We start from the raw sequence: 22,754 nt of genomic DNA, 5'->3' as shown, positions 1-22,754 counted from the left end.
CGACATCTGGTGGTTACACGAACTGAAATCACTTGAATCGTCAGACTGCAATCCATTTGCTTAATTCACAACACTGGGCCGGTTATGATTGTTTGAAATACCCGATTAAATTGATTGGAAACTTGCAAAACCAACAAAACTTAGATATAATCAAATCAAGCCAGACAACGCGTTGTTGAACCAAAACTTTCAAAGATTTGCGAGCGACTGGCACGCGGGGAACCGCCATTCTTTATTCGCTGTAACAACCCCTCTTTTGCCGAACCGGCGCCGCTGAACTATGAAGGCGCTATTCGAATTGAATCGCTACTTGAATTGTTGGACCGTTACTTATCCTGGCTTATTTGTTTAATTCATAACTCTATTTATACCGAGCACTTTTGATCGTTTAGAATAATCCATTAGATTGTTTGAATTCTTCGAGAACTACCGTAACCGTTGACTGAAGATACAAATCTTTGGTCAACGCTACGACTGACGGAAACTAAATTCTTACACTATTTCTACAGAATACTTACGACTGTGTCGAACGATTGATGTTATTATTTGGAAACTACGAGAACTAACAAGAACTATGCACTATTTGGTACAGTGAAAGTCTAGAGCGTTCGAAGATCAGTGAACAACTGAGACCGCGCCAGGCTGTGCCAGACCGGGCTGAAGCGCGTTTGTTTATTTATAGAGCCACCCTCTTTTGCCAACGCGGCGCTGAAACCACAACCGCGCAACGGCTGTATTTTGAATTTTTGTGCCACACGTTATGTTGGAAAAACATCACCTAGATTATTAGATAAAAGCCGAATAAACGGTGCATAATTATTGAGGATTGAGCGAATTTTATGGCGTTCTATTGTCGAATAAATTTTCATTAAAAAGAGCTACTGTTCATAATTGAAATCAACGACGGGTTTTGAGATGGGATAAAATAAATGGAACGATTTTATTCATTTTCAATGACAATTTTAATCGGATAACATATCTATGTTTAAGTATGGTATTTAATTTTCTATAGAACTACTTATTTAAATTATGAGATCACAGGAAATACCACATGCAGCTACACATGACTAAGGTAAGGTGCAAATATTATCGGTATAATTTTAATGGACAAGTAGTGATTACGGTATTTTATATTTGAGTAAGTAAATGTAGTAAGTTTATTCCATATTTCTAGCATGTAGATATGCATACGTGCGAACGTATTCATAGCATTGACTAGGAATGACGTAGCATCAAATATCACAAATGCTACGCACCAGATGAAACTATCACTGTATGCAAATGATTTATACCGATTTATGTGCAGCCAGAGGAACGATATTATGAGTTACTTATCTTTCTAACGCACTCAGTGAGAATTAATCCCATTCCATATAGCAGTTGGCAATAAGATACTATTAACCATCAAACCTGATAATCAATAACAGGAAAAATTAGTCTTGCTCGGGTTGTTGCCATTTATCACTGGATTTGATCTAATTTGAATACTTGCATCACTGCATAGAATTAGTTGTAGACAACATATTCTTATCCTCATGCTTGAGGCAAAGTCTCTGCTTCTCCGACCATCTGATCTCTAGGCATATTCGTAATTACAAAAATAATGTTCACACTCACCCTGTGTTTAAATCCGCAAAAGTATACATATCTACTCTCATGGTTATGAATACATTAATACATCCTAGGGAAAGTTTTCTAAATAATCACAGGGTACAAAAACTAAACGAAACGTAGAATCTCGCGAATGTTTTTTTCTTGTTTTCTTTATCCACTCGTCTCAATTGAATTTATCAGAGAGACAAACGTAAAACTAAATGAAAATGTTTAGAGAGCTCTCGTTTTAGAGTTACTCATCAACTGCAATATCGGATATTTTTAATAAGCTGCCCCTCGATACTGATAATTTGAGGCACCATAATTATCACCGCCACCATAATTTTGTGGAATGTTATCATTGTAGTTTCTTTGAGAAGAATATCCATAACCACTCGACTGTCCAGTTGAACTGTTCTGTTTTCCACCTGGATAACTATTGTATTCGGAGCTTGAATAACTTGTTGAAGAACTATGATAGGAAGGACCTCCTCTTCCGCCTCTTCCTCGTCCAGATCCACCACCGCGACTTCGTCCATCATTATTACCACGTCTACCTCCGCTACCATTACCACTAGCACCAGGACCATAACGCTTGCCTCCTAAAAGAACATCTATTACTCGGTTACATACAGTCTTTGTCATGTGTCGATCATCTGTTGATATCGGTACCTACCCCTTCCACCAAAACCACCAGATTTTGCCATGTCTGCCATCTCACTGAGTCGAGGATTGATGTTTTGACCAGCTTCGCGTAAAACTTCGATCAGATCCCCAGCGTGTTTCATGTTATGAGTAGTGAAAAACGCGTAGGCTGTCCCCGTCTGACATCTTCGACCCGTACGTCCAATGCGATGAATGTAATCCTCGGATGAAGAAGGGTAATCAAAATTGATGACATACTTGACATCCTCCACGTCTGTAAAGCAGACATACTTTTAATGCAACATTGGTATGGGTACTGGAGGAAAATAAAGATTACAGAAACGATAATTTTTTCGAAATATTAACACACCCTAATGTGGTATATGATCAAGTTTAAAACGTGTATTAATAATAGATACATGGATGGCACCCACCTTTTGCCTCTAAGTCCCAACTCGAACGGCGAGATGGGCTTCGATTGCATAGAGAATGGTTGCGATGCCAATTTCAGTTGGTTTGTTATGGAAATTTAGTATCGGCCTAGCAGTTAGACAGACACAGCGGTTGTGTCTGATATGGGATAAAGGCAGCATTTTAGGGTTTAGACCCGACGAGTGCATTAATTTTGTTAGAGGCACCAGGTGTTTAGAAATACTTGATTATAAATTCTTGCCATACTCGATTTACAAGCCCTGGCTTTAAAATGAATTTAATTCATGAGTTGTTCTTTTTAGACATTACGACGCGATATAAAGCATGGAATTGGGACCTTTCGGGGTCCTCTTATTCGAATTTGTATGGGATTGATACTTAAACTAATAAAAAAAAACAACAAATAGCTGTGTCTGCCCAATACTGGCATTACACCGCGTCGATATAGCGAACTCTGTGCCTCTGGAAAAGAAAACCAGACTGACTTATTGTTGGCAGTAGAAATGGTTCCAACGCATTACATATTGCTATGACAAATGTCGGCCGGTCTTACTAACTATAACGCATCACCGGCTAAATCCAATAAGTGTTGCCAATTCCCAGTAATACTAGCTATTTATGAGTGTGTTTTCGTACTCGAATGATAGAGAACGGAGAGCGGAGGATATAAGGTCCCGGATAGAGAGATAGATTTTGCATACCTAGACCTCGGGCTGCCACATCTGTGGCAACTAATATCGGGGCTCTACCGCTACGGAATTCTTGCAACACGTGATCCCTCTCCTGCTGGTTTTTATCCCCATGGATGCTTAATGCTTGCCAGCCATCCCGCCTGATATTTCTTGTTATGTCATCGACCTTTCTCTTTGTCTCTACGAATATTATCGTTTTGTTCTCTTTCTCTGTGCTAATCTCTTGAAGAAGCCTGAACAATTTCATATCCTTTTCAGACTCCTGACAAACGTCAACTATTTGAATGATATTGTGATTCGCCGACAACGTCAGAGAACCGATGTTAAGATGCGTATAATTCGTCAGGAAATCTTCGGCTAATGTCCGCACTTCTTTTGGCCAGGTTGCGGACCACATTAATACTTGACGATCAGGCCTAATTTGTTCTATAATCCTGCGAATTTGAGGTTCAAACCCCATGTCTAACATTCTATCAGCCTCGTCCAACACTAGGTAGGTGCATCTGGGTGAAGAATGATAGAATTAATCAAGATGTACAAACTGCTTGAGTGAAAAAAAGGTATTAGCCATTATCTACCTGCGTAGATTGGTTGTTCCCCTCTCTAGGAAGTCAATGAGTCTCCCTGGTGTCGCTATGCAGATTTCCACTCCCCTTTCGAGGTCGTGAGCTTGCGGACCTTTTGGCGCTCCTCCAAAGACACACGTGTTTCTAACAGAGGCACTTTCCCCAAAACAATTAGCAACCTCCTGAATCTGTTGAGCCAATTCTCTGGTAGGAGCTAGTATCAAGGCAATGGGTCCCTCTCCACTGCTCAGCGGTGGTTGATTTATAATGTGGACTATCGCCGGTAGAACATACTGAAAATGAGCATTTCCTGAATATTTCCACACAATATCGACACACCTGTCCGTACCTGGTGTATCTGTATGAAGACGCAGATATACATGAGTAGGTGCAGGAGAGGTAATTTACATGTACATATTCAAGTGACTAACAATAAGTTGATTGAATTCTTTTTGGTAGATATATCGTTGGAATAGCTCACTCCCAGTGTTTTTCCAGATCCAGTTTGCGCAATAGCAACAAGATCTTTTCCACTAAGCGCGATTGGCCAACCCTGTGCTTGGATGGCGGTAGGTTGAGCATATCCCTGGCGACGGATTCCTTCCATAACATAAGAGGGAAAATTCCCTTCTTCGAAATACTGAATTGGATTTGGAACGTCTTCCCCCTTGACGGTGATTTCCGCATCCTCTCTGAATCGTGCAACGTCCTCCCTCGATCTGAATAATTATTGTTCTTTTACAGCACACTTTTAAGTTTCCAATATCAGGGATCAACAACTTTTCCCTCTCAAAAATTATAATTCAACACCATGGCCGGTATGATCAAACTTTGAGTGTCATCGATCCCCAGATTCCTGGATTACTATCCGGGAGAGAAGCTGCCGGTATACCTGGTTCTGACGGCAGGATGTTCCACGTAAAAGTCCTTACGCAGCGGTTCCAGAGACCTGATATCCCAGTTGAGCTTACGTAGACCTCCACCTGGTTGTTTCCCCTTTAGACTTCCAGAACCGCTACCACCTCGACCCCCAAATCTAGATCCTCCATCTCCTCCTCCGGCTCGGCCTCCGCCACGGCGCCCACGACTTTGATCTCGATCTCTGCTGAACCTGTCAGTGAGAATAAATATGTTTCACATAATCAGAAAACAGTTTTTGCTCAATTTTTATCCACAGAATTTTCAGTAGTCGCAAAAGCGATGAGAGGCTACAGATCTCTACCGACACTGTACAGACTGATTACATCACGATATAGACGTAATTATAATCAGATTCAGAGCATAATTGATGGAAAAATTTCACGTCCAAAGTCTCACTTACATCACAGGAACAAGTAAAGTGTCAAACACTTCGTAAAGAGACGTGAAAATTCCGACCAAAGGAACACAGGAATTATAGGCGGCGAGAACAGACCCGCCTCGGACTCACTCGATCGATAATCTTTGTTAATTTAAAAACAGCTGTCACAAGTACCAACGCCGACGTCTACGGAGTTCAGTAAATTTATAGGCACGTAAACTACTCGTATGGCGATTCCCAAGGTGCAGACAAATATTATTGCGACACGCTGAAAGCCTACCCCACGATGATCCTGGTGAATTGCACTTTTGCCATTTGACAAGTGAAGTTGAATACTGGCTCCGTAAACTGTTGCTATAGTAACAGCGTGGGCGAGTTCCATTATAACGATTTTTTAATACGATTTCAAAGGGGTGCGAAAGATGTCGCGGACCATCCCTGTAGATGCAATTCTGCTGCATGTAATTTGCAGCGTTTTTAACGTGGTGCGTCGTGGTGTATCACAGCTAGGCAAGGCAGCTAGAGATCGATACTATGGATTTCACAAGTCAAAGGTGCTGTACTAAAAAAATCGATTTTCACATTTCTTCATATCCAAAGATTCTATTCCCCTTCAGAAGACTGACGAATTTTATCGTGGAAAAAATTCCTATTCATAGACAAATAGCTGTTATAACATAGTTTTGATTGTTGGCTCACAATTCAAATGTTTGAATAATTCGTGATCGAGTTTTTTCGATATTTTTCGATAGTGGTTAGTTCAAAGTTCAATTTTTTATTATTGCAATATCAGAATATCGACTTGGCAGCTATCGTGCGACCTAGGCTGGCGATATGCCAACGATGCCACTGCGTACACAATTGCATCCTGATTCATACATACCTTATATCCCAGGCAGGTATACGTATTAAAATTATTGTCCTTAGGTTTCGGTTTATTCCATTACACCCGGAATTCGGAGGAGATAAGTAAATTGGCTTTGGTATTGGCAGTGGCTTGTCAGGCAGTTTGAGTCGTGTTGTGCCAGGAAATTTGTAGTGTCGTGTACCGTCCGCGGTTTGAGCACTCGTGCAATATTTTTGATTGATCGATTGCACAACATTTCATAAATTAAAGGGGTAGAAAGAAGGGAGCCTGTTGAACTGAAAAATTGTAACATTGTAACAGAAACAAGAGTTCTTATAATTCTAAGCTTTTTACCACACAAGTCTTAGCTCTTCGAGCTGCGTCTTCATAGACTAGACCGTTCGCTCGGCGAAAGATCCAAGCCGTTTCCAAGCTTGGACCGACCCAAGGTTTTGAACACTTGCATCCGTCTTTAGCGTTGTGTCTGGATAAATGAGAAACAATCAGACCTTTTTTAATTTCTGTGTATGCCCCTAGTGATTTCGCGAGTCAGCTCCTCGTGTTGTAAAAACAGACGAATGGATTATACGCGCTCCGCGTCAGTAAAAATTATCTCAGAAAACATACAGTTCCATAACTTAGACGGCGAACATCGTAGTTTTTACCGAGAGGTTAACATCATCCAGGTGCATGGGTCATGCCGACCGATGATAGAGTGATGTGATGAATAGCTGTGGTAACGCAAACGCTAGCACCAAGCTACGTGGATCAAAGTTGTCTGAAGGACGTGAAGATCAGCCGGGTAATTCCCAGGCAAATAACGAGGAAAAAGGCGACGGTGATATTGACGGTGAAGGGGACGGAGAAGCAGACGGTGAGGGTGATATTGACGGAGACGGTGATACTTCACCTGGTTATAATATTGGCGATTCACTCAACCAGCGCCAAGCTGTTCTCATCTGCCAGAGAAGTTCCACAGGGTATTCCACCGAGCGTGCTGTTGCAAGATTTAAAACCAGGTATCGAAGGAATCCTCCTTTGAATCTAATGTCTCTAGCCACATGTTAACAAAGTCATTATTAATCAATTATTATTCAGAGCCGGAGGTGGACCACGAAATGAATATCGAATGGCTCGTGGCGGAAGTACAGGTGAGCGAGGAGGGAGGGGGAGTTCGAGAGGTAGAGCTTTCAAGAAGACCTCGGAACGGGAGTCAACCTCCGAGACTGGGTACCACGCCACACCCAGATCCAAGTTTCAAGAACCGCTGAAGAACCAAGAGAATTCCCCCAACAAATACTATGACGATAAACGAGTGAACGGCAAGTTCTGTTGTGAAAGAAACCCTGACTAAATTTACCCAGTGAACGCGGGGCATAGCATTAATTATTATATTTGCAGAGGATTCAAGAATTTCTAAACTGCTCCGACGATTATGCCGAGAAGACGACTATGATAATTTTCTGGGACTTTGCAAGCAGCTGCGTGACGTAATGGTGGCTCCGGAGAATCAACGATACGTGCGCCGAAGTATGGATCTGATCTGTGAGAGCCTACTAGACACTTTACACTCTGGTCCTGGTCCGGAAGCAAAACAGCAAGCGGCCAAATGTCTTGGTCGTGTTGGATACGTTGTTGATCAGGATTTTAAACGGTGAACTGCTTATTCTTGTCACGACATTTTCACCAAATCTATTTGAAAATTCACTCAGTCTAATCGATAACCCTGGACGATTGTAGTTGAAACTCCTACAATATCTTAAAAATAATTTCAGGTACATGGAATGGGTATTCAACAAATATTCACTGGAAAGAAATGATGATGTGAAATGCCTACTGATAAAGTCGTTTGTCGAAACTTTTGAAATGGACGCCAGATCACCCAAGCTGAAAGAATTTTCTGTAGTAAGTACTGGTATAATTAAAAGAAAGGAACAAAATACTCCAAAGGGAATATTTTTCATTCCAGCCAATGATGTCTGAACTGCAATCTACTCTGGAAAATGTAGACAGACCTGACCTTCTCACTGCTACAGTGGATGCCATTCTTTTATTAACTGACACATATCCTGAAACATTTTCCAACCACTTCCGTGACACCGTTGATATTCTGGTTGGCTGGCATATAGACTCTACTCAACAGAAGCCTGTGATCGCTTATGCCAGTCGTAGTTTGCAGAAGTTACGAAACTTTTGGATAGGAGATCTTGATTTCAGTCTGACTTTGTTGGGACAATTTTTAGAGGATATGGAAAGTTATGATGAAGAATTGGCTCTCCCAGAGTCAGGGACAAGCTCCCCCGGTGGTGAAATATCTCCAAGTCCCCGAGAATGTATACTGAGAATAACTTCCCTAATATCTGTATTTAATACCGTAACTAAAAGCATATCGGATCACCTCAGCCCGAGTTTGACACCGAGCGTTCAGTGGTCATTTTTAACGGATTCTCTTTCAAAGATGCTCAAAACGGTTGTTAAAGCTGTCGAACTGGACGACGGGAACGAGGCTTGGGTTAACAACTTGGGCCTCACTCGTGAAAATACAGAAAATCTGACAAGATCCATGAGGAGTATGAACCTTTCCCAGAAGAACATCGAAATTCTTTTAAGAAATCTTGGAAGAGATGACGTGAACGAGGAGAGCCTAATTAAGATGATCAAGTCGTTGAATGTTGGCAGGAGAAATGACCGAAAGAATTCTAAAATCAGTTCAGAAAAGGAGATGCTATCCAGCGAAAAAGAACAATCGTTGATAAATCTTTTCAAGTCAATGGATTTGAAGGGAAAAAGGGGCCAGGATCTATCAGCGGAGAAAGAAGAGTTAATTGTTATTGCCAATGAGTGCGCGTACCTTCTCCTCGGTTATCTCCAGAGTCGCGTCACAAAGAATCACAATCTTCTCTATAAATTCATAGACCTCCAACTTGAAAGAGTGAATATATTTTGGGATGAGACGATCGTGTCAATGCTCAATATGATAGGTAAAGTGATTAAAGAGGTCTCCGCTAATCTTCCGCTGGAATTGGTTCATAAACTTCTCGGTCAAACATCAGTTTTACTTGAGTTGAGATTCAGGAACTCGGTATCCATACAAAATGCAAGTCTTGGCGTTTATCGCAGTCTTCTAAGCCTAAAAAATATACCACTGCTACAGGAAGCCTACAGATATATATTGGCTGACCTTGAAACTGCTTACAAACTGATAGTCAGTAACATCAATGAATTGGTATCGGATAACCCGTTATTCAATGTGAAATACAAAAGGGGAGATGCTGAGCTAGTCGTGATATTTTTACTTCGAGCTCTCTCTGATATTGGTAAGTTTGCATATCGATAATCCAGACCCACCGATATATGTAAAATTGTTGAACCAGACCCTAATAATTTTCAGCAAATGCAAGTAATTCTATAATTGGTATGTGGGCTTTAAAACCTAGCATTTTGGAACTATTGGCTGTTAAACTGCGTCCGTATGATGCCTCATTAGCCCTGGAGAGTCCGCTACTCCAGTATACCGTACTTTATTTGCTTTACGCCCATTGTTCAAGGTACGAGAGGAGGTTGAGTTTCTATTTCTAAGGAAGAAGAATACCTGTCAAATTTCTACGACCAACATCGTCATCACATTTTCAGATACAACCACTTCGTCCAAAGTTCTGTATTGATATCAGGGACAAACGCGTCCCGCCCCAAGGATATGTTTCCGGGAACATTAGACGTACCGACTACGTCGCCGACAAGTGGCCACCTTTCCATCATTCTAGACCTTATCGCAAAAACCTTCCAGAGCAAGACATCGGACAAGGTTCTTCTTCTGTTGGCTAATTGGACTCAAGAAATATTTATTCAGGCCGAAAATTACATCGGAATATTGAACAAGACAGCAGAATGTTACAATATTGTAACGAGCCTCGTTAGCTGTGGCTACACAACAAATCATGACATTTGTTTGGCAGTCGGCAACAATTTCGAGGTACTGATGAGCGTGAAAAATATATTTTGGCCGGAGAAAATTCACTTGGATATTATAGACTTAGCCATATTACATCTCACGTCTTGCAATCAAGACGTCCATCGCAAATATGCTCGACTTCTGATGAACCTTCCGCTAGACATTGTCATCCCAAGATTGAATAGAGCGTGTCTGGTCTCTGAGACAAAGGTGCGTTAAACTACAGTCATACAACTTTTAGATGAATCATTTGTTCCGAGGTGATGAAAAATCGGTAAAATGAATTTTCAGAAGTCACAGGACATCAAAAGCTACGCAATGGAATCCCTTGTATTATCTCAAAGACTACACATGAGAGGTAATAACAATGGTGAGATGCAAGCGCAGCACTTCCGAACTTTCATGGCCTTCCTATTGCAAGAATATTATTTGGACAACGCGGCACTGTCTGAAGTGTTTACGTTGTGTTGGCCTACCGTGTAAGGATCCAAGTTCTGATGGTACCCATGACCTTCCTCCTATCCTAAATTTATTGGAAGATTCACTTATAGTCCCAATTGCATCAACTGGTTGTTACCACGGTTATTAGTTGTAAGTTTCCAATTATAATGATTCATGAATTTTTTATAGGCATGAGAGCCAGACGATAGAAAAAATCTATGAAATGGCATTGGCAAATCGAAGTTTCCTGCTGTTTTGGGGTGGGTTTGAGGCTGCACAGCATTGCGTGGCTAACAAACTTCGTACACCACTCGGAAAGCCTCAAGAAACTTTCACAACCATTGAGGGTGCATTGAAGACGTTGGCACGAGAAATATCTTACAACACTGAAATTGTGTCGAAAGATAAACGTGGGCTAGACCATTCCCTGCATGAGCACACACGTGTGAGATTGCTGATTGAATTTCTGGAACATTTGGAAAGAGTTATTCATAATGCCAGTGAAGGTTGCGCGATGGCATTACTCCCGCTATCAAAACCCGTGCGAACGTTTTTTCATACCAACAAATCTACGTGTCGTGAGTGGTTGAATCGGATAAGATTAGCTTTGTGCGTTGTTTCTCTTCACGCTGGAATGGCTGCAAACGTACTGCGGAACGGGCAAAGGCTGATGGAAGATTTGGCAAACTCTGATAACACCCAAGGCGCAGAGTTCGAGAGAGCTGCCTTGTGCACCGCTCAAGCAATGGTGAAACTGGGCGAGGCGGAAGCTCTCCAAGGATTGTACGTTTACACCAAGGAAAAGGATAAAAAGTTCATTTGGCTCAAAGCTGCAACCGACCAAGCCGCAGGGCGATACGAAACTGCAATCGATAGTTACAAGCAAATATTGGAGGAACAGAGCTGTTGGTCTATTGACTCTGACGATCAAGAATCTGTGAGCGCTGCAACCAAGACTGAAGGTGAAGTTCAAGTAGCTGCGTTTTGTATGCAACAGCTTACAAAATGCTATCGTGCAGTGAGTGATTGGAACCAACTAGAAGCATGGAAAATTAAAGAAAGTGAGATACTGAAACACTCGTTCAATAACGTCCTAGCCAAGCAAATATTTGAAACTGTCGTCCCCCAGCAAGCAAGGTGCTTGCAAAAATTTGAAGAGGGAGAAAAAATTTCGGTCGAAGAATTATCGAACTGGGCATTGTTAGATAAAGAGGCTAAGACAAACTGGAGCTGCACCAAAACTATCATAGAATGTTCTAACACACTGACTAATGTTGCAATCAGACTTCGAAACGATGCTTTTGAGGATTATCATAACGAGGATATTGAGAATTGCCGAAAAGTCGCTGAGAAAACAGCAAGCGAAAGTCTTCGTAGTTTACCAGCAGAGTATCTAAGCGATTCACTTTTGGTTCAGTACTCGGCTGCCGGTCTCACTGATCTTATAGCTGGCAGAAATGTAAATGCATTCGAGTTCTATCGGGCTGATAAAATAAACTATCTCGATTCCAACATCCTTACACAAGTGCTGTGGTGGTCAGATTATTTTGCAAAGGCAGGTCATACTCGCTGCACAGAATTGGCTAGTTTGCGTTTGAACGTCGTGAGGAATGCGAGAAAAGAGGGCAACTTCAACCTAGCCAAACGAGAAATCCTGAGATATTTTAAAGAAGGTATTGAATATGTCGACGTCAAGCCCACCCTCGACTTCACGTTCGATGACCTCGCTGGAAGCATATTGAATGGTCATATTCGCGTAAATTGGACTAAAAATAATGTGAGAGCGTTCAAAGAAGTATCAAAATTATTGTTCGCAATGGAGAGTGGCGATAATGCCGTTAAAATATGCAGTGCAACCGCCTTAGGTATATCACAGGGAATAGTCAATGGTGAACAATGCGCTGTGTTACGCGAAATGGGGACCAAGCTACTTTTGACATTGGGTAAATGGATACAGCAAGATGACACCAAAATTATAAACAACTCGCAGCTTGAGGAATTACTAACATTTGAGGCAGTACATAATGATGGTTTGATGGATAATCTTTTTGGGGAAACAGCAGACGTAATTCCCACCTCTGACATGATAGTTGGAAAGTTAGCCCAGCTTGGCGTTAATCAATGCCCCGATCTTCCCAAAGCTTGGTGCAAGTTCGCAGCGTGGTGCTATAAATGGGGTCGTAAAATCGTCGACAATTCTAACTCTGGGCAGCTCACAGACTCGGACAGAGCTAACATACGTTCCCTCCTACCAATCGGTACCAGCGATACTGACGTCAATATGATATTCTCAATACTGAGTCAAAATAAAACCATCCCCGAGGATGAGGGAGACATAGACACGAGTGACGTTAACACGTCGGAGATGATTGAGAACCAGTTAAGAAATGTTACCATGTTGAACAACGCTAGCACCGAACGCCTCAGCATGTTGGTTGACATTTGGAGGCAGGCACAGAAACGATTTTACTCGTACTATGAGCTATCGGCGAATGCTTACTTCAAGTATCTGGAATTAGCAAGTTGCGGTGAGGCTAATGAATGCTCCATGATCACCGCCACACTGAGAATCCTTCGCCTTGTTGTAAAACACGCACTTGAACTTCAAGGTGTCCTAGAATCTGGTCTGTCCAGTACGCCTGCTTGTCCTTGGAAGGAGATAATTCCTCAGTTGTTTTCCCGCCTCAGTCACCCAGAATCCTACGTTCGTACACGTGTTGCTGAGCTGCTGTGCCGAGTTGCTGAGCATTCGCCGCATCTGATAACATTCCCTGCGGTAGTGGGCGGCGTAGCAGGTGACAGATACGAAGCAACGTCATCAACTACCGCACCACTGTTGCCGACCGACGTTGAGACTGGCACTATAAATGCTGCGACCTCTTCACCCATAGAATTGGACTTTACAGAAGATGAACGTTACGGCGTCAATGACGACAGTCAAAATATTTCAAATTCTTTTTTCATGCCCATGGTCGATTGCCTGTCGAAAAAAATTCCGGATACCGTGAACCAGGTTCAAGTTCTTGTGAAAGAACTTCGAAGAATAACTTTGCTCTGGGATGAATTATGGCTGGCGACGCTGGTCCAACATCATGCAGAAATTACCAGAGGATTCGTCCAGCTGGAATTGGAGATACGTAAAGTTCGTGACAACGTATCATTATCACCTGATGAGAAGGAGCAACTAATCGCGGAAAAACATCGCATTATATTAAACCCGATTGTATACATTTTGGAAAATCTACTGGCGATTACCTCTGTTACTCCTGAAACACCGCATGAAAAATATTTCCAAGATAAATTTGGAGCACAGATCGAAGAGGTAATGAAGAAGCTCACGGATCCAAAATCTCCCGGTAAACCACAGGAAGCAAGCGCAGCTCTGAAGCAATTGCAGGCAAAGTTTACGCAAAAGGCTCATAAGCGAGGTGCGTACTCGTTGAAAATGGCAGACATAAGTCCAGTTCTGGCAAACCTTAAGGATACTGGTATCGCAATGCCTGGGTTAGCATCCGGAGACAATAGAATCGTCACTATCAAATCAGTGGATAACAATGTCCAGATACTCCCGACAAAAACAAAACCTAAAAAACTTGTATTCCATGGATCAGATGGCCACGTTTATACTTACCTATTCAAGGGTCTTGAGGATCTACATCTTGATGAGCGAATTATGCAATTCTTGGGTATCGCAAACACCATGATGTCCAAGAACAATGATACCAGAAGGATTTACCGTGCTCGTCATTATTCCGTAATACCCTTGGGACCCAGGTCAGGACTGATACAGTGGGTTGATGGCGTGACACCACTTTTTGCCTTGTATAAACGGTGGCAGCAAAGAGATAGCGTTATAACTGGTAAAGGAGCTGCGGGTGGTGTACTGAGACCCTCTGAATTATTCTACAACAAATTAGCTCCGCTACTGAAAGAGAGAGGTGTTGCACTGGACAACAGAAAAGAATGGCCACTTCCAGTGCTGAAACAAGTCCTGGCAGAACTAATGGCAGAAACACCTAAGGATCTTTTAGCAAAGTAAGCAGATAATACTAAAAATCATAATAATGAATTCATGTTATGATTGTTTTCAAGCACTTTTAATCTCTCTTCCTTTCTCACCAAATTTAGAGAAATATGGTGCAACAGCATAAATCCTGGCAGCTGGTGGCAGGCGACAAAAAATTATTCCTACTCCGTTGCAGTGATGTCGATAATTGGATATATAATTGGACTGGGTGATCGTCACTTGGACAATGTCCTGGTAGACCTTAACACCGGAGAAGTAGTTCACATTGATTACAACGTATGCTTTGAGAAGGGAAAGACCTTGAGAGTGCCTGAGAAGGTGCCATTCAGGATGACGCCAAACATCAAAACTGCCCTTGGAGTAACTGGAGTTGAGGTGCGTGAGTCAGAAACTCAAATAGTTACGTTACATCGTGCACACTGCATGTTATATTTTTGTTTGGAGATTCCGATATACAGACGTCTATACAGCTGTGATTTGTGCCCTCTCTTCCGTTTCGAAACAATAATTATCGCTTATCGTTTTTATCCCAGCACTGTCGGTCTCCTGACTGCCACCTGATTCTATCTTCATGAGTTCCTGTTGTTTCTTCAAGTAGTTTTTCAGGCTCGAATTGAAACAGTTTCGATCTGGAGACTCAAAGTGCAACAACCTTTCAAACGCCTTGCGAAAATTAGTGTTTTTCCACGCGTAAATAATCGGATTCATTCCGCTGTTTGCCATAGCTAGGGAAAACATCGCTTTATATGTTACTGGAGATGCTTTTGAACTCCAGTCGAAAGAACGTGTGCATGCCACTATCAAGTACGGTAACCAACAGATTGAAAAACATCCGAGTACCATAAGAACTACCTGAAACATGATACGAAATGTGCAGTACTGTTTCATTAGTATTTTTTTCCATTTACATTTTACCTGTACGCTTTTCCAGTCGCTCGGTACATCGTTGTACAGACTATTGTCCCTCAATCTTTGGGCATGGGTGCTGGCTTCCCTCCAAATTCGCCAATATAAAACGAACATTGTTATCCACGAGACGAACAACATTGGCGTTAAAACTGCCACTGTATAATATCTGTGCAGAATGCAGTTCAATAAGTATCGAGACATGGTGTCAATTCTAACGACATTTTCTTATACCTAGGTAGGACAGTGTCCATTTCGCATTCGTCGGCGAAGTCGAAACAATTCCACCAAGTCGGTATACTTGATATACCGAGGGCAGTCATCCAGCCTATGACAATAATCACGTAGACGACTTTTTTGCTCATGTACCTTGTGTATTTCAAAGGATGAACAATTGAAATATATCTGTCTCCAGCGATAGCGATAAGGTTGTATATGCTGGCTGAGCAGGCGAAAGAAATCAGGACAAATCTTGATACGCAAGCGACTTTTACTAGGTTCAATTCATCTACTATATAAAAAGAAAGGTGGTAGGGCAGTGTCAGTCCGACAAGAAAATCTGAAATTGCTAAACTCAGGACGAAATGATTTGACTTGACATTTCTCAGACGACGGCTCAGCCTAATTGCCAGTATAGTTAAAGTGTTCCCAAATATTATTATTACACAGAGCAAACCGTCTATCACTGACCAAATCATGTGGCTACTGGACAGCATTTATACGACTGAGTTTTACTGACTTTTCCATTTAGTGGATCACACATAAAAACAAATCCCTGTCACACTAATCATGATGTTATTATTCTTGTCGTTGTCGTTATTACCATCACAAATGATGGTTTTCACGTATAACTAGTCTTGTTTGACCGATTTTTTCTTTTTAAATACCATTTATATTATCAATTATACGATAATCATTTGATTTATTAGGATTTATTATTAAAAAACTGAAATTCACTATGCAACAAATTGTTCCCGTGATCATGCTACTTCCTTGGGAACTAGCGACGTTTTGATGATCTTCGTTCTTCTAATTTATCTTAAACACAAATATTAGCTAATTTGAAATTCTAATTCCAAGGTGAACACGTAGGGCCGATCACTCTGCAAAAACAGAAAAAAAAACTTCCATAGTCATATGAAAAGTATTCAAGAAATATCGTATTACTATCATTATTGATATTATTAATTTTTTTCTTTTTTGTTTATCATTCGCGATGATGTCGCGCGTCGTTACTCACAGGATATAAAAAATATTTAAACGCCTGATAAAGGAAGGTGATGGTATTCTAAAATTTTGCAATCAATATTTGGTTGAACGATGAGTTACCAGTTATCAGTTGATGTGTTTGCGTAAAAATGTTCTGGCATAAACCAACAATGCGACCTGATAACAAAACTCCGTTTTCAATACTCTGTAACAAGTTTACTACAGATATCAACTAGATTCTTAATGTAAAAAATTAGATCGTCAAACAACCGAATTTTGGATACATTATTTATACATTATTGTAACGACAGCCACGATCTACGATATCTTATAACTAAACGAATGAATTCGGTAAAATCCACCGAGTTTTATATATAGCACTTTGCCCGGAAACGTGAGCCTAAACAAATATGAGTTCATACAATTGATTCACTAATCTCTGATACCAAGAAGACTTACGCTTATAAATTTCGTCTAATTCAAACTCCTCTTCCCTCCTTTGATCCTTCCCTTTTCCTTCCCTTATTATTTGTCCCTTTTTTATTCGAACCTTTATATTACGATTTATCAGACGGTGTAGAACGTCACCCTGACTCTAAGAGCGATTAACACATACTAACTGCTAGTATGGAACATTGTAGGGATCACCATCCTACGGTATAGTCATGTCATTTATAATCTAGCCACAAGCTACAAGCGGGAAATTTAACAGGGTACCATTTCTACCACCATCTGCTTGGTTCTCACTTGAATAGCTCAACTGATTACTGATCTGATATCAATCTGATGCGTATACTCAACATCCAATTTATTAGGGATGGTTTTCCGATCCATTCTCCTCTATCCATAAATTATGATATCGGTAACACTTACCGAAGGATCGATCTCATTGGTTTTGTTTTATTGCAGGGTATATTCAGACTAGCTTGCGAACACACACTGAGAGTTATGCGGCGAGGACGTGAGACTTTATTGACTCTTTTGGAAGCCTTTGTCTACGATCCACTTGTCGATTGGAGAGCTGGCGCAGAGACAAGCATTGCCAGTTATGGAGCTTGTCAAGCAAGGGCCAGGTCTACCGGAATAGGAAGAAAGCAACTGGAAAGAGAAATGACCAGAGCAATGTTCGCTGTCAGAACTGCAGAAATGCGTGCAGAATGGCTGGCAAATAGGTCTGACGCAATGACAAAATATATTCTAGTATTATCAGAATAAAATTTTCATTAGAATTTTTATTTTAAAGAGACGAACTTGCGGCTGTGTTTCCCCTGCTACGAAGACATCTTACTCACTGGATCGAAGCAACCGAGGCTCTTCGTCAGTGCCAAGATATGTTGCAAGACCGGCATCAGGAGTTGGCACTGGTCAAGGAGGCGCAGGCAATGGGACGTAGCCATGCTCTCTATTCAGTCGTCAAAAGATACGGAGCATTTAAACGAGCCAGAGATGCCAGGGACAGAGCCAAGGCTGCTCTACTTGAGAAAATTGAAGAATGCGAGAAACATATCAGCATGCATAACGTAAGTTTAATATCGAATTACCTTTTTTCTTGTCTTTCAACTCCTTCACAGCTTGTTGCAACTCGAATCATTACAGATCGCTTTGACGGCAGTACGTGGCCCACAACTCGGACAGTGGCTGGCAGAGATAGAAGTTGCCACTGCTCCAGAGGATCATCTTGTTTTTGACTTGGTTAAGGAATTTCTACAAAATGCTGGCCAAAGCCAGATGATAATGCACTGCGAACAATCAGAAAGCGAACTAGCTCAGCTCGCTACCCAACAATCATTACTGATACGCAACTGTCTCGATCTTCTGAGTCAATATTCAGCTATCTGCAGCCTGTACCCCATGAGTATGATGGCGCGCCATAGATCGGTCGCCTATCACGCTTGGTCCAAAAATTTGTTGGCTACTCGAACAGTCGAGGCTTGCCACGAGGCCATGTCGCAGTTTGAAGCAAGTTTCTCACCGATAACTGCAAATAATCCACAGGTTCAGCACATCGTAACGTACTCGTATCAGCTGCAATCGGTTGTGAGCGAATCTAACGAGCGATTCAAGAAAGCATGCGAACGAATGGCGGCCGAGGAACTTCCGGATGTGCTTGGTATTATAGAAAAAGCTTATGCCGATGCAAAATCACACATTGGCAGCTTTCTGAGGCGAGAAAAAGGCGCTGATAAAGCCCTCGAGTGCGTTAATATTACGGCATTATGCGCGTTAAACAAGAGATACCTGATGATGGAAGGAGCAGCCAAATGTGCAGGTGATTGTTTAGTGGATCTGACCTCACGAGAGGGTGATTGGTTCTTGGATGAGATGTGTCTCATGTCCTCCCTAGTAGCTGAGCTTGCAACGTTTGTTCCCAATACTCACAAATCGAACAACGACGCAAAGATTCCTTTAGTTTTGAAATGCCTGAAAAGCGCTGATTCCATATATCGAGGTCTACAAGAATTAAACTACAACTTTCACACTATAATATTACCTGAAGCAATGAAAACTATTATTACCGAGGAGCCAACTGTGATGGGAATGGTCACCGAGATAGAAGATATAGTAGTCTCCTGTGGTCTTCCACCATCTGAGATACTTGCTCAACTGGAAATGCACCTCCGATTCACAGTCATGGAAATGGAAAGTCCACACGCCGGTATTCAGGAACTTGTTTCAAGGATAAGGCTCAGATTTGATACACTCTTATCTCGCCCAGCCGAAGTTCGTGATCCAGATCAAGATGAAAGCTTGACACCAGGTCAGATGCTACTCATGGGTTTCAACGGTTTATTCGAGAAACTACAGATGGAGGGAAACGCTCTCGTCGCCGCACTAGGTGCGCTAAACGTCCCGACAAGCTGGAGAAAAATCGATCAGATAAGGGAGGCCAAGGAGATGGCTTCTCCGATATTCAATGAAGCGGCACGGCAAGTTATAGAGGATATATTCCTGATAAAACGGTTACAGACTATCTGCGAATTTTTCGCAATGTGCCGCGAAACCGGCGCCGCATTTAAGGGTGGATTCGCGAGTTCGTACGACGACCAAAGGCTCAATAAACCGGTGAGGATGTTCACAGCGGATTACGTTTCCCGACAGCTACTAGGTGTCACCACCCAAACTTTGGCCATCGCCTTGTGTTATCTCCTGCAACGTATGGGGCTGAATGTGACCACCGAAATTGAACAACGGGATATCGGTGCCGAAAGTAAGGTCTCTCTGGAAGAATTGTGTCGTAAAATTGTCGATCTCTGTCTAAAGAGAGGATTCTTCACCGGGTCCGTACTGGCGCAGGCAAGTGCTGCTAGCAGTGCTCTTGAGAGTTCCTGGCGCAGAAAACAGAGCGTTAGATTGGCCCGGCAGGAAGTGGATGTCGCACGTGCCACGGTACAAAGAATTCAACTGCACCTCACCGCTCATCATTGGCTCCACGAAGACAGCCTGCTGTTGGGATCAGGCGCAAACCCCATCGGACCTTTGAGTGAGTATCTTTAAATTAAAATTGATTGGCTATAGTTATGATATTATCCCTCTTTTGTAATGTGGATACATGTTTTTCGCTTAGATCGTCCTATCTTCATGTTGGTTATGCGAAAAACTGCTGCTGCATTGACGGCCCTGCAGTCTCGAGTTTGCGAGGCACGGGAGCAACAACAAAGTCTCGTTTCGAGCGCAGGGCAACGGCTCAAGTGGGCAGCCGGAGCGAATCCAGCTTTGGGTGAAGTTATGGCGGCGTTTGATAACGCTGTCGCGACGTCATGGGATAAGCTAACACACCAGCACAACCTGGCAGCGGTTGTGGTTAACACCTGCAACTCTATACTTCACTACGAAGCATTGAGAACGAGAACATCCGAAAGCGTTTCGAACGACACGAGTTTTGTATCGTTGGTTAAAAACTGGGAGAAGAGCTGTGAGTTGACTGCCAATCTGACGACTGGTGTCACCCCGATGGAAGAAAGTTTGGTAGAACTGTTACAGCTAGACGGTAACGTCGACGCTAACTGGCTGAGACAGGCGGAAAAATTGATAGCTGACGTCATAGTTGAGACCCAGAAGAAGTTGCAAGAAAAAGAAGATTCGCTTCTCAGTGCACGTGATTCACTAAGGGATCAGGTCACCCGTTTGCAGAGTGTTATCCCCGAACACCATAGATTGATGATGGACGTAAGGTGTTTATTAAAAACGATGGCGAAGCAGGAGAACATCCCTGGCTTACGTGACTATTTGATAAGCTATCGATCCTTCACCGAGAGAATTTCCACAACAGTCAAGGAGTTGGAGTCCGACGGATTGACTCCGCCTGGTGCAGTCGCTGCAAGAGATGAGCTTGAATTGCTGGAGTCTGAAACTCCTGCTTTGTACGATGAACTGCTCAACTTTGCTAACCCGGCTAAACGCACCGACAAAGAATTGCCATGTAACAACAAAAGGTCTAGATTGGTACGTCAAGACAGTATATGCCTCAGTCCTAGAAAAGGAGTTCCGTTGGTCAGGGATCCGACAACAGGAAAAGGTTGGTTGTTATCCTCAATTCTTGACAATTTTGATGTTCTATGATCTGACTTTATGTTTTTCTCATTATCTCGTTTATGTAGCCGTGCAAGAGAGAAATGCATACGCACTGAACGTGTGGCGTAGGGTCCGCATGAAACTTGAAGGACGAGATCCGAACCCATCCCGGAGGTATACACCAGCCGAGCAGGTTGAGTACGTAATCAGGGAGGCCCAGAGCTCGGAGAACCTGGCCTTACTATACGAGGGATGGACACCGTGGGTCTGAGATTCACAAGAGCCGGCGCGTACGCGCCGCTGGTTCTATTCTCGACTCGCGCGGTATCACGTCATGCTGTACCTTCCCAAAAACAAATAGGTATAAAGTTGCCTACTGACCCGGTGGCTAGAGCCAACCGCAGGCAACTTCTCTTACGAATACGGGAACATCGTCCAGCGTATTAGCACGGTTACAGGTTGAACCGTGCTTGTGACATCGAATTATCTCGCGAGCTGATTAAAAAACACGCCCTCGAGTGCGGATTTTACAATTGTCTAAACAATAAAAAACAAACAAACAAGCAAAAACCATTCTAACATACAAAAAACACATTCACACGGTAGACAACTTCTCAGTGTGCAAAATTAATAAAATCAAACCTTACACACCGAGTAAAATTCATTCCGATGAATTCATCCGTGTCAATCATCGTATGTTATTCGAGGGCATGCAGCCTATCTAACTTTCTCTTAACTCTTCATTTTCTTTCTCTCCTGTTTAGTATTATTAATTTTCATAATAAACATTTTTTTCGGCAAACAAACAAGAAAAAAAAAAACTCAAAATAGTAGGAAAGACAAAAAAAAAAAAAAAAAACTTAAAACGAGTAAATAAAAAATGCAGTCAATTTAAAAAATTAAATTGAAAGCGCGACTACTTCGGGTATCAATAAACATTTTCTTCTATCTTTCACGTCAATTTATATGGATGAGCGAATATTACTGTCGGAATCTGATCAAATTTATCAATAAATATGAATATCATGTGAATTGTGTTCGTTCATATCCAAGCTATTTCCTCTCCTATTTGATCAATGAACATAAGTTTCTGCCAGCATTAAATCCCATCGAGATATCCCTGATTTTTCACTTTTTCGATCGATTAATTGGCGATAACTCGTATCAATTTCATAGATGGAATTATTTTGCTTGCGGATTCGGATTCATGAGATCGAATTACATGCAACTAGCGTGATAAACCCCTCAGAAAAAATCCGTTGTGTGAGAACATGCATTTTTCTATTTAATGAATCCATGTAATATTCTCAATAACGTATTAGAATTCATTTCCAACCCTCACCGAAAAGCCCCCTCAAATCGACAGTTTATTAATTATTAATTATTTATCTGTGTTATTTAATTAACACGAAATTGGGCATAAAATGATATTCATGAGGATACAACTGCTTGTAAAAAAGAAAAAATTCGCAGATAATACCAAAGTAACGGTATTATATTTAACAATACAACGTCCGGGTGTGTCAATAGCCGCCGCCGTCTTCGTCTCATCGGAGAATAAATCAGTAAAGAAATGTTTTATTTATCAATTTAATGGATTTAAACAATATTTGATCATAAACCATGGTATAT

The 22,754-nt window shown here is 41.8% G+C and overlaps 3 protein-coding genes across 6 annotated transcripts; 1 reads left to right on the top strand and 2 right to left on the bottom strand.

Moving 5' to 3' along the window:
* Positions 1-933: 933 nt before the first annotated feature.
* On the bottom strand, positions 934-6,083 carry LOC105687972 (ATP-dependent RNA helicase dbp2-like). 2 transcript variants are annotated; one of them, XM_020853538.3, is made up of 7 exons: positions 5,250-6,083; positions 4,821-5,039; positions 4,410-4,647; positions 3,941-4,221; positions 3,372-3,865; positions 2,270-2,512; positions 934-2,207 (listed from the first exon to the last, which is right to left on the bottom strand). In XM_020853538.3, coding segments are annotated over exons 1-7 (1,809 nt in total). In that variant the 5' UTR covers positions 5,252-6,083; the 3' UTR covers positions 934-1,875. The 2 variants fall into 2 exon arrangements, with proteins under 2 accessions (XP_020709197.2, XP_012259378.2); XM_012403955.4 differs by having other exon boundaries at positions 935-2,195.
* A 98-nt stretch (positions 6,084-6,181) lies between these two features.
* LOC105688096 (serine/threonine-protein kinase SMG1) lies at positions 6,182-22,154 on the top strand. Its single transcript, XM_012404140.3, has 15 exons — positions 6,182-7,094; positions 7,174-7,397; positions 7,477-7,729; positions 7,851-7,980; positions 8,045-9,392; positions 9,467-9,623; positions 9,709-10,237; positions 10,319-10,506; positions 10,658-14,503; positions 14,597-14,870; positions 17,520-17,782; positions 17,854-18,130; positions 18,207-20,091; positions 20,176-21,126; positions 21,209-22,154. The coding sequence occupies exons 1-15, from the start codon at positions 6,799-6,801 to the stop codon at positions 21,391-21,393; spliced, it is 10,806 nt and encodes a 3,601-aa protein (XP_012259563.2). The 5' UTR covers positions 6,182-6,798; the 3' UTR covers positions 21,394-22,154.
* Positions 14,550-17,622, bottom strand: LOC105688097 (D(2) dopamine receptor-like). Of its 3 annotated transcripts, none has more exons than XM_048658983.1 (4): positions 17,484-17,622; positions 15,636-16,504; positions 15,411-15,570; positions 14,550-15,347 (listed from the first exon to the last, which is right to left on the bottom strand). In XM_048658983.1, the coding sequence occupies exons 2-4, from the start codon at positions 16,115-16,117 to the stop codon at positions 14,958-14,960; spliced, it is 1,032 nt and encodes a 343-aa protein (XP_048514940.1). In that variant the 5' UTR covers positions 16,118-16,504; positions 17,484-17,622; the 3' UTR covers positions 14,550-14,957. The 3 variants fall into 3 exon arrangements, with proteins under 3 accessions (XP_048514940.1, XP_012259564.2, XP_012259566.2); XM_012404141.3 differs by lacking the exon at positions 17,484-17,622 and adding an exon at positions 17,070-17,456; XM_012404143.3 differs by lacking the exon at positions 17,484-17,622 and adding an exon at positions 16,642-17,022.
* Positions 22,155-22,754: the final 600 nt, after the last annotated feature.

The sequence above is a fragment of the Athalia rosae genome, chromosome 7 (genome assembly GCF_917208135.1).
Source record: "Athalia rosae chromosome 7, iyAthRosa1.1, whole genome shotgun sequence".
Lineage (NCBI taxonomy): Eukaryota > Metazoa > Arthropoda > Insecta > Hymenoptera > Athaliidae > Athalia > Athalia rosae.
Note: the sequence above shows the minus strand (reverse complement) of the source record. Positions and strands in the feature narration are given on the sequence as shown.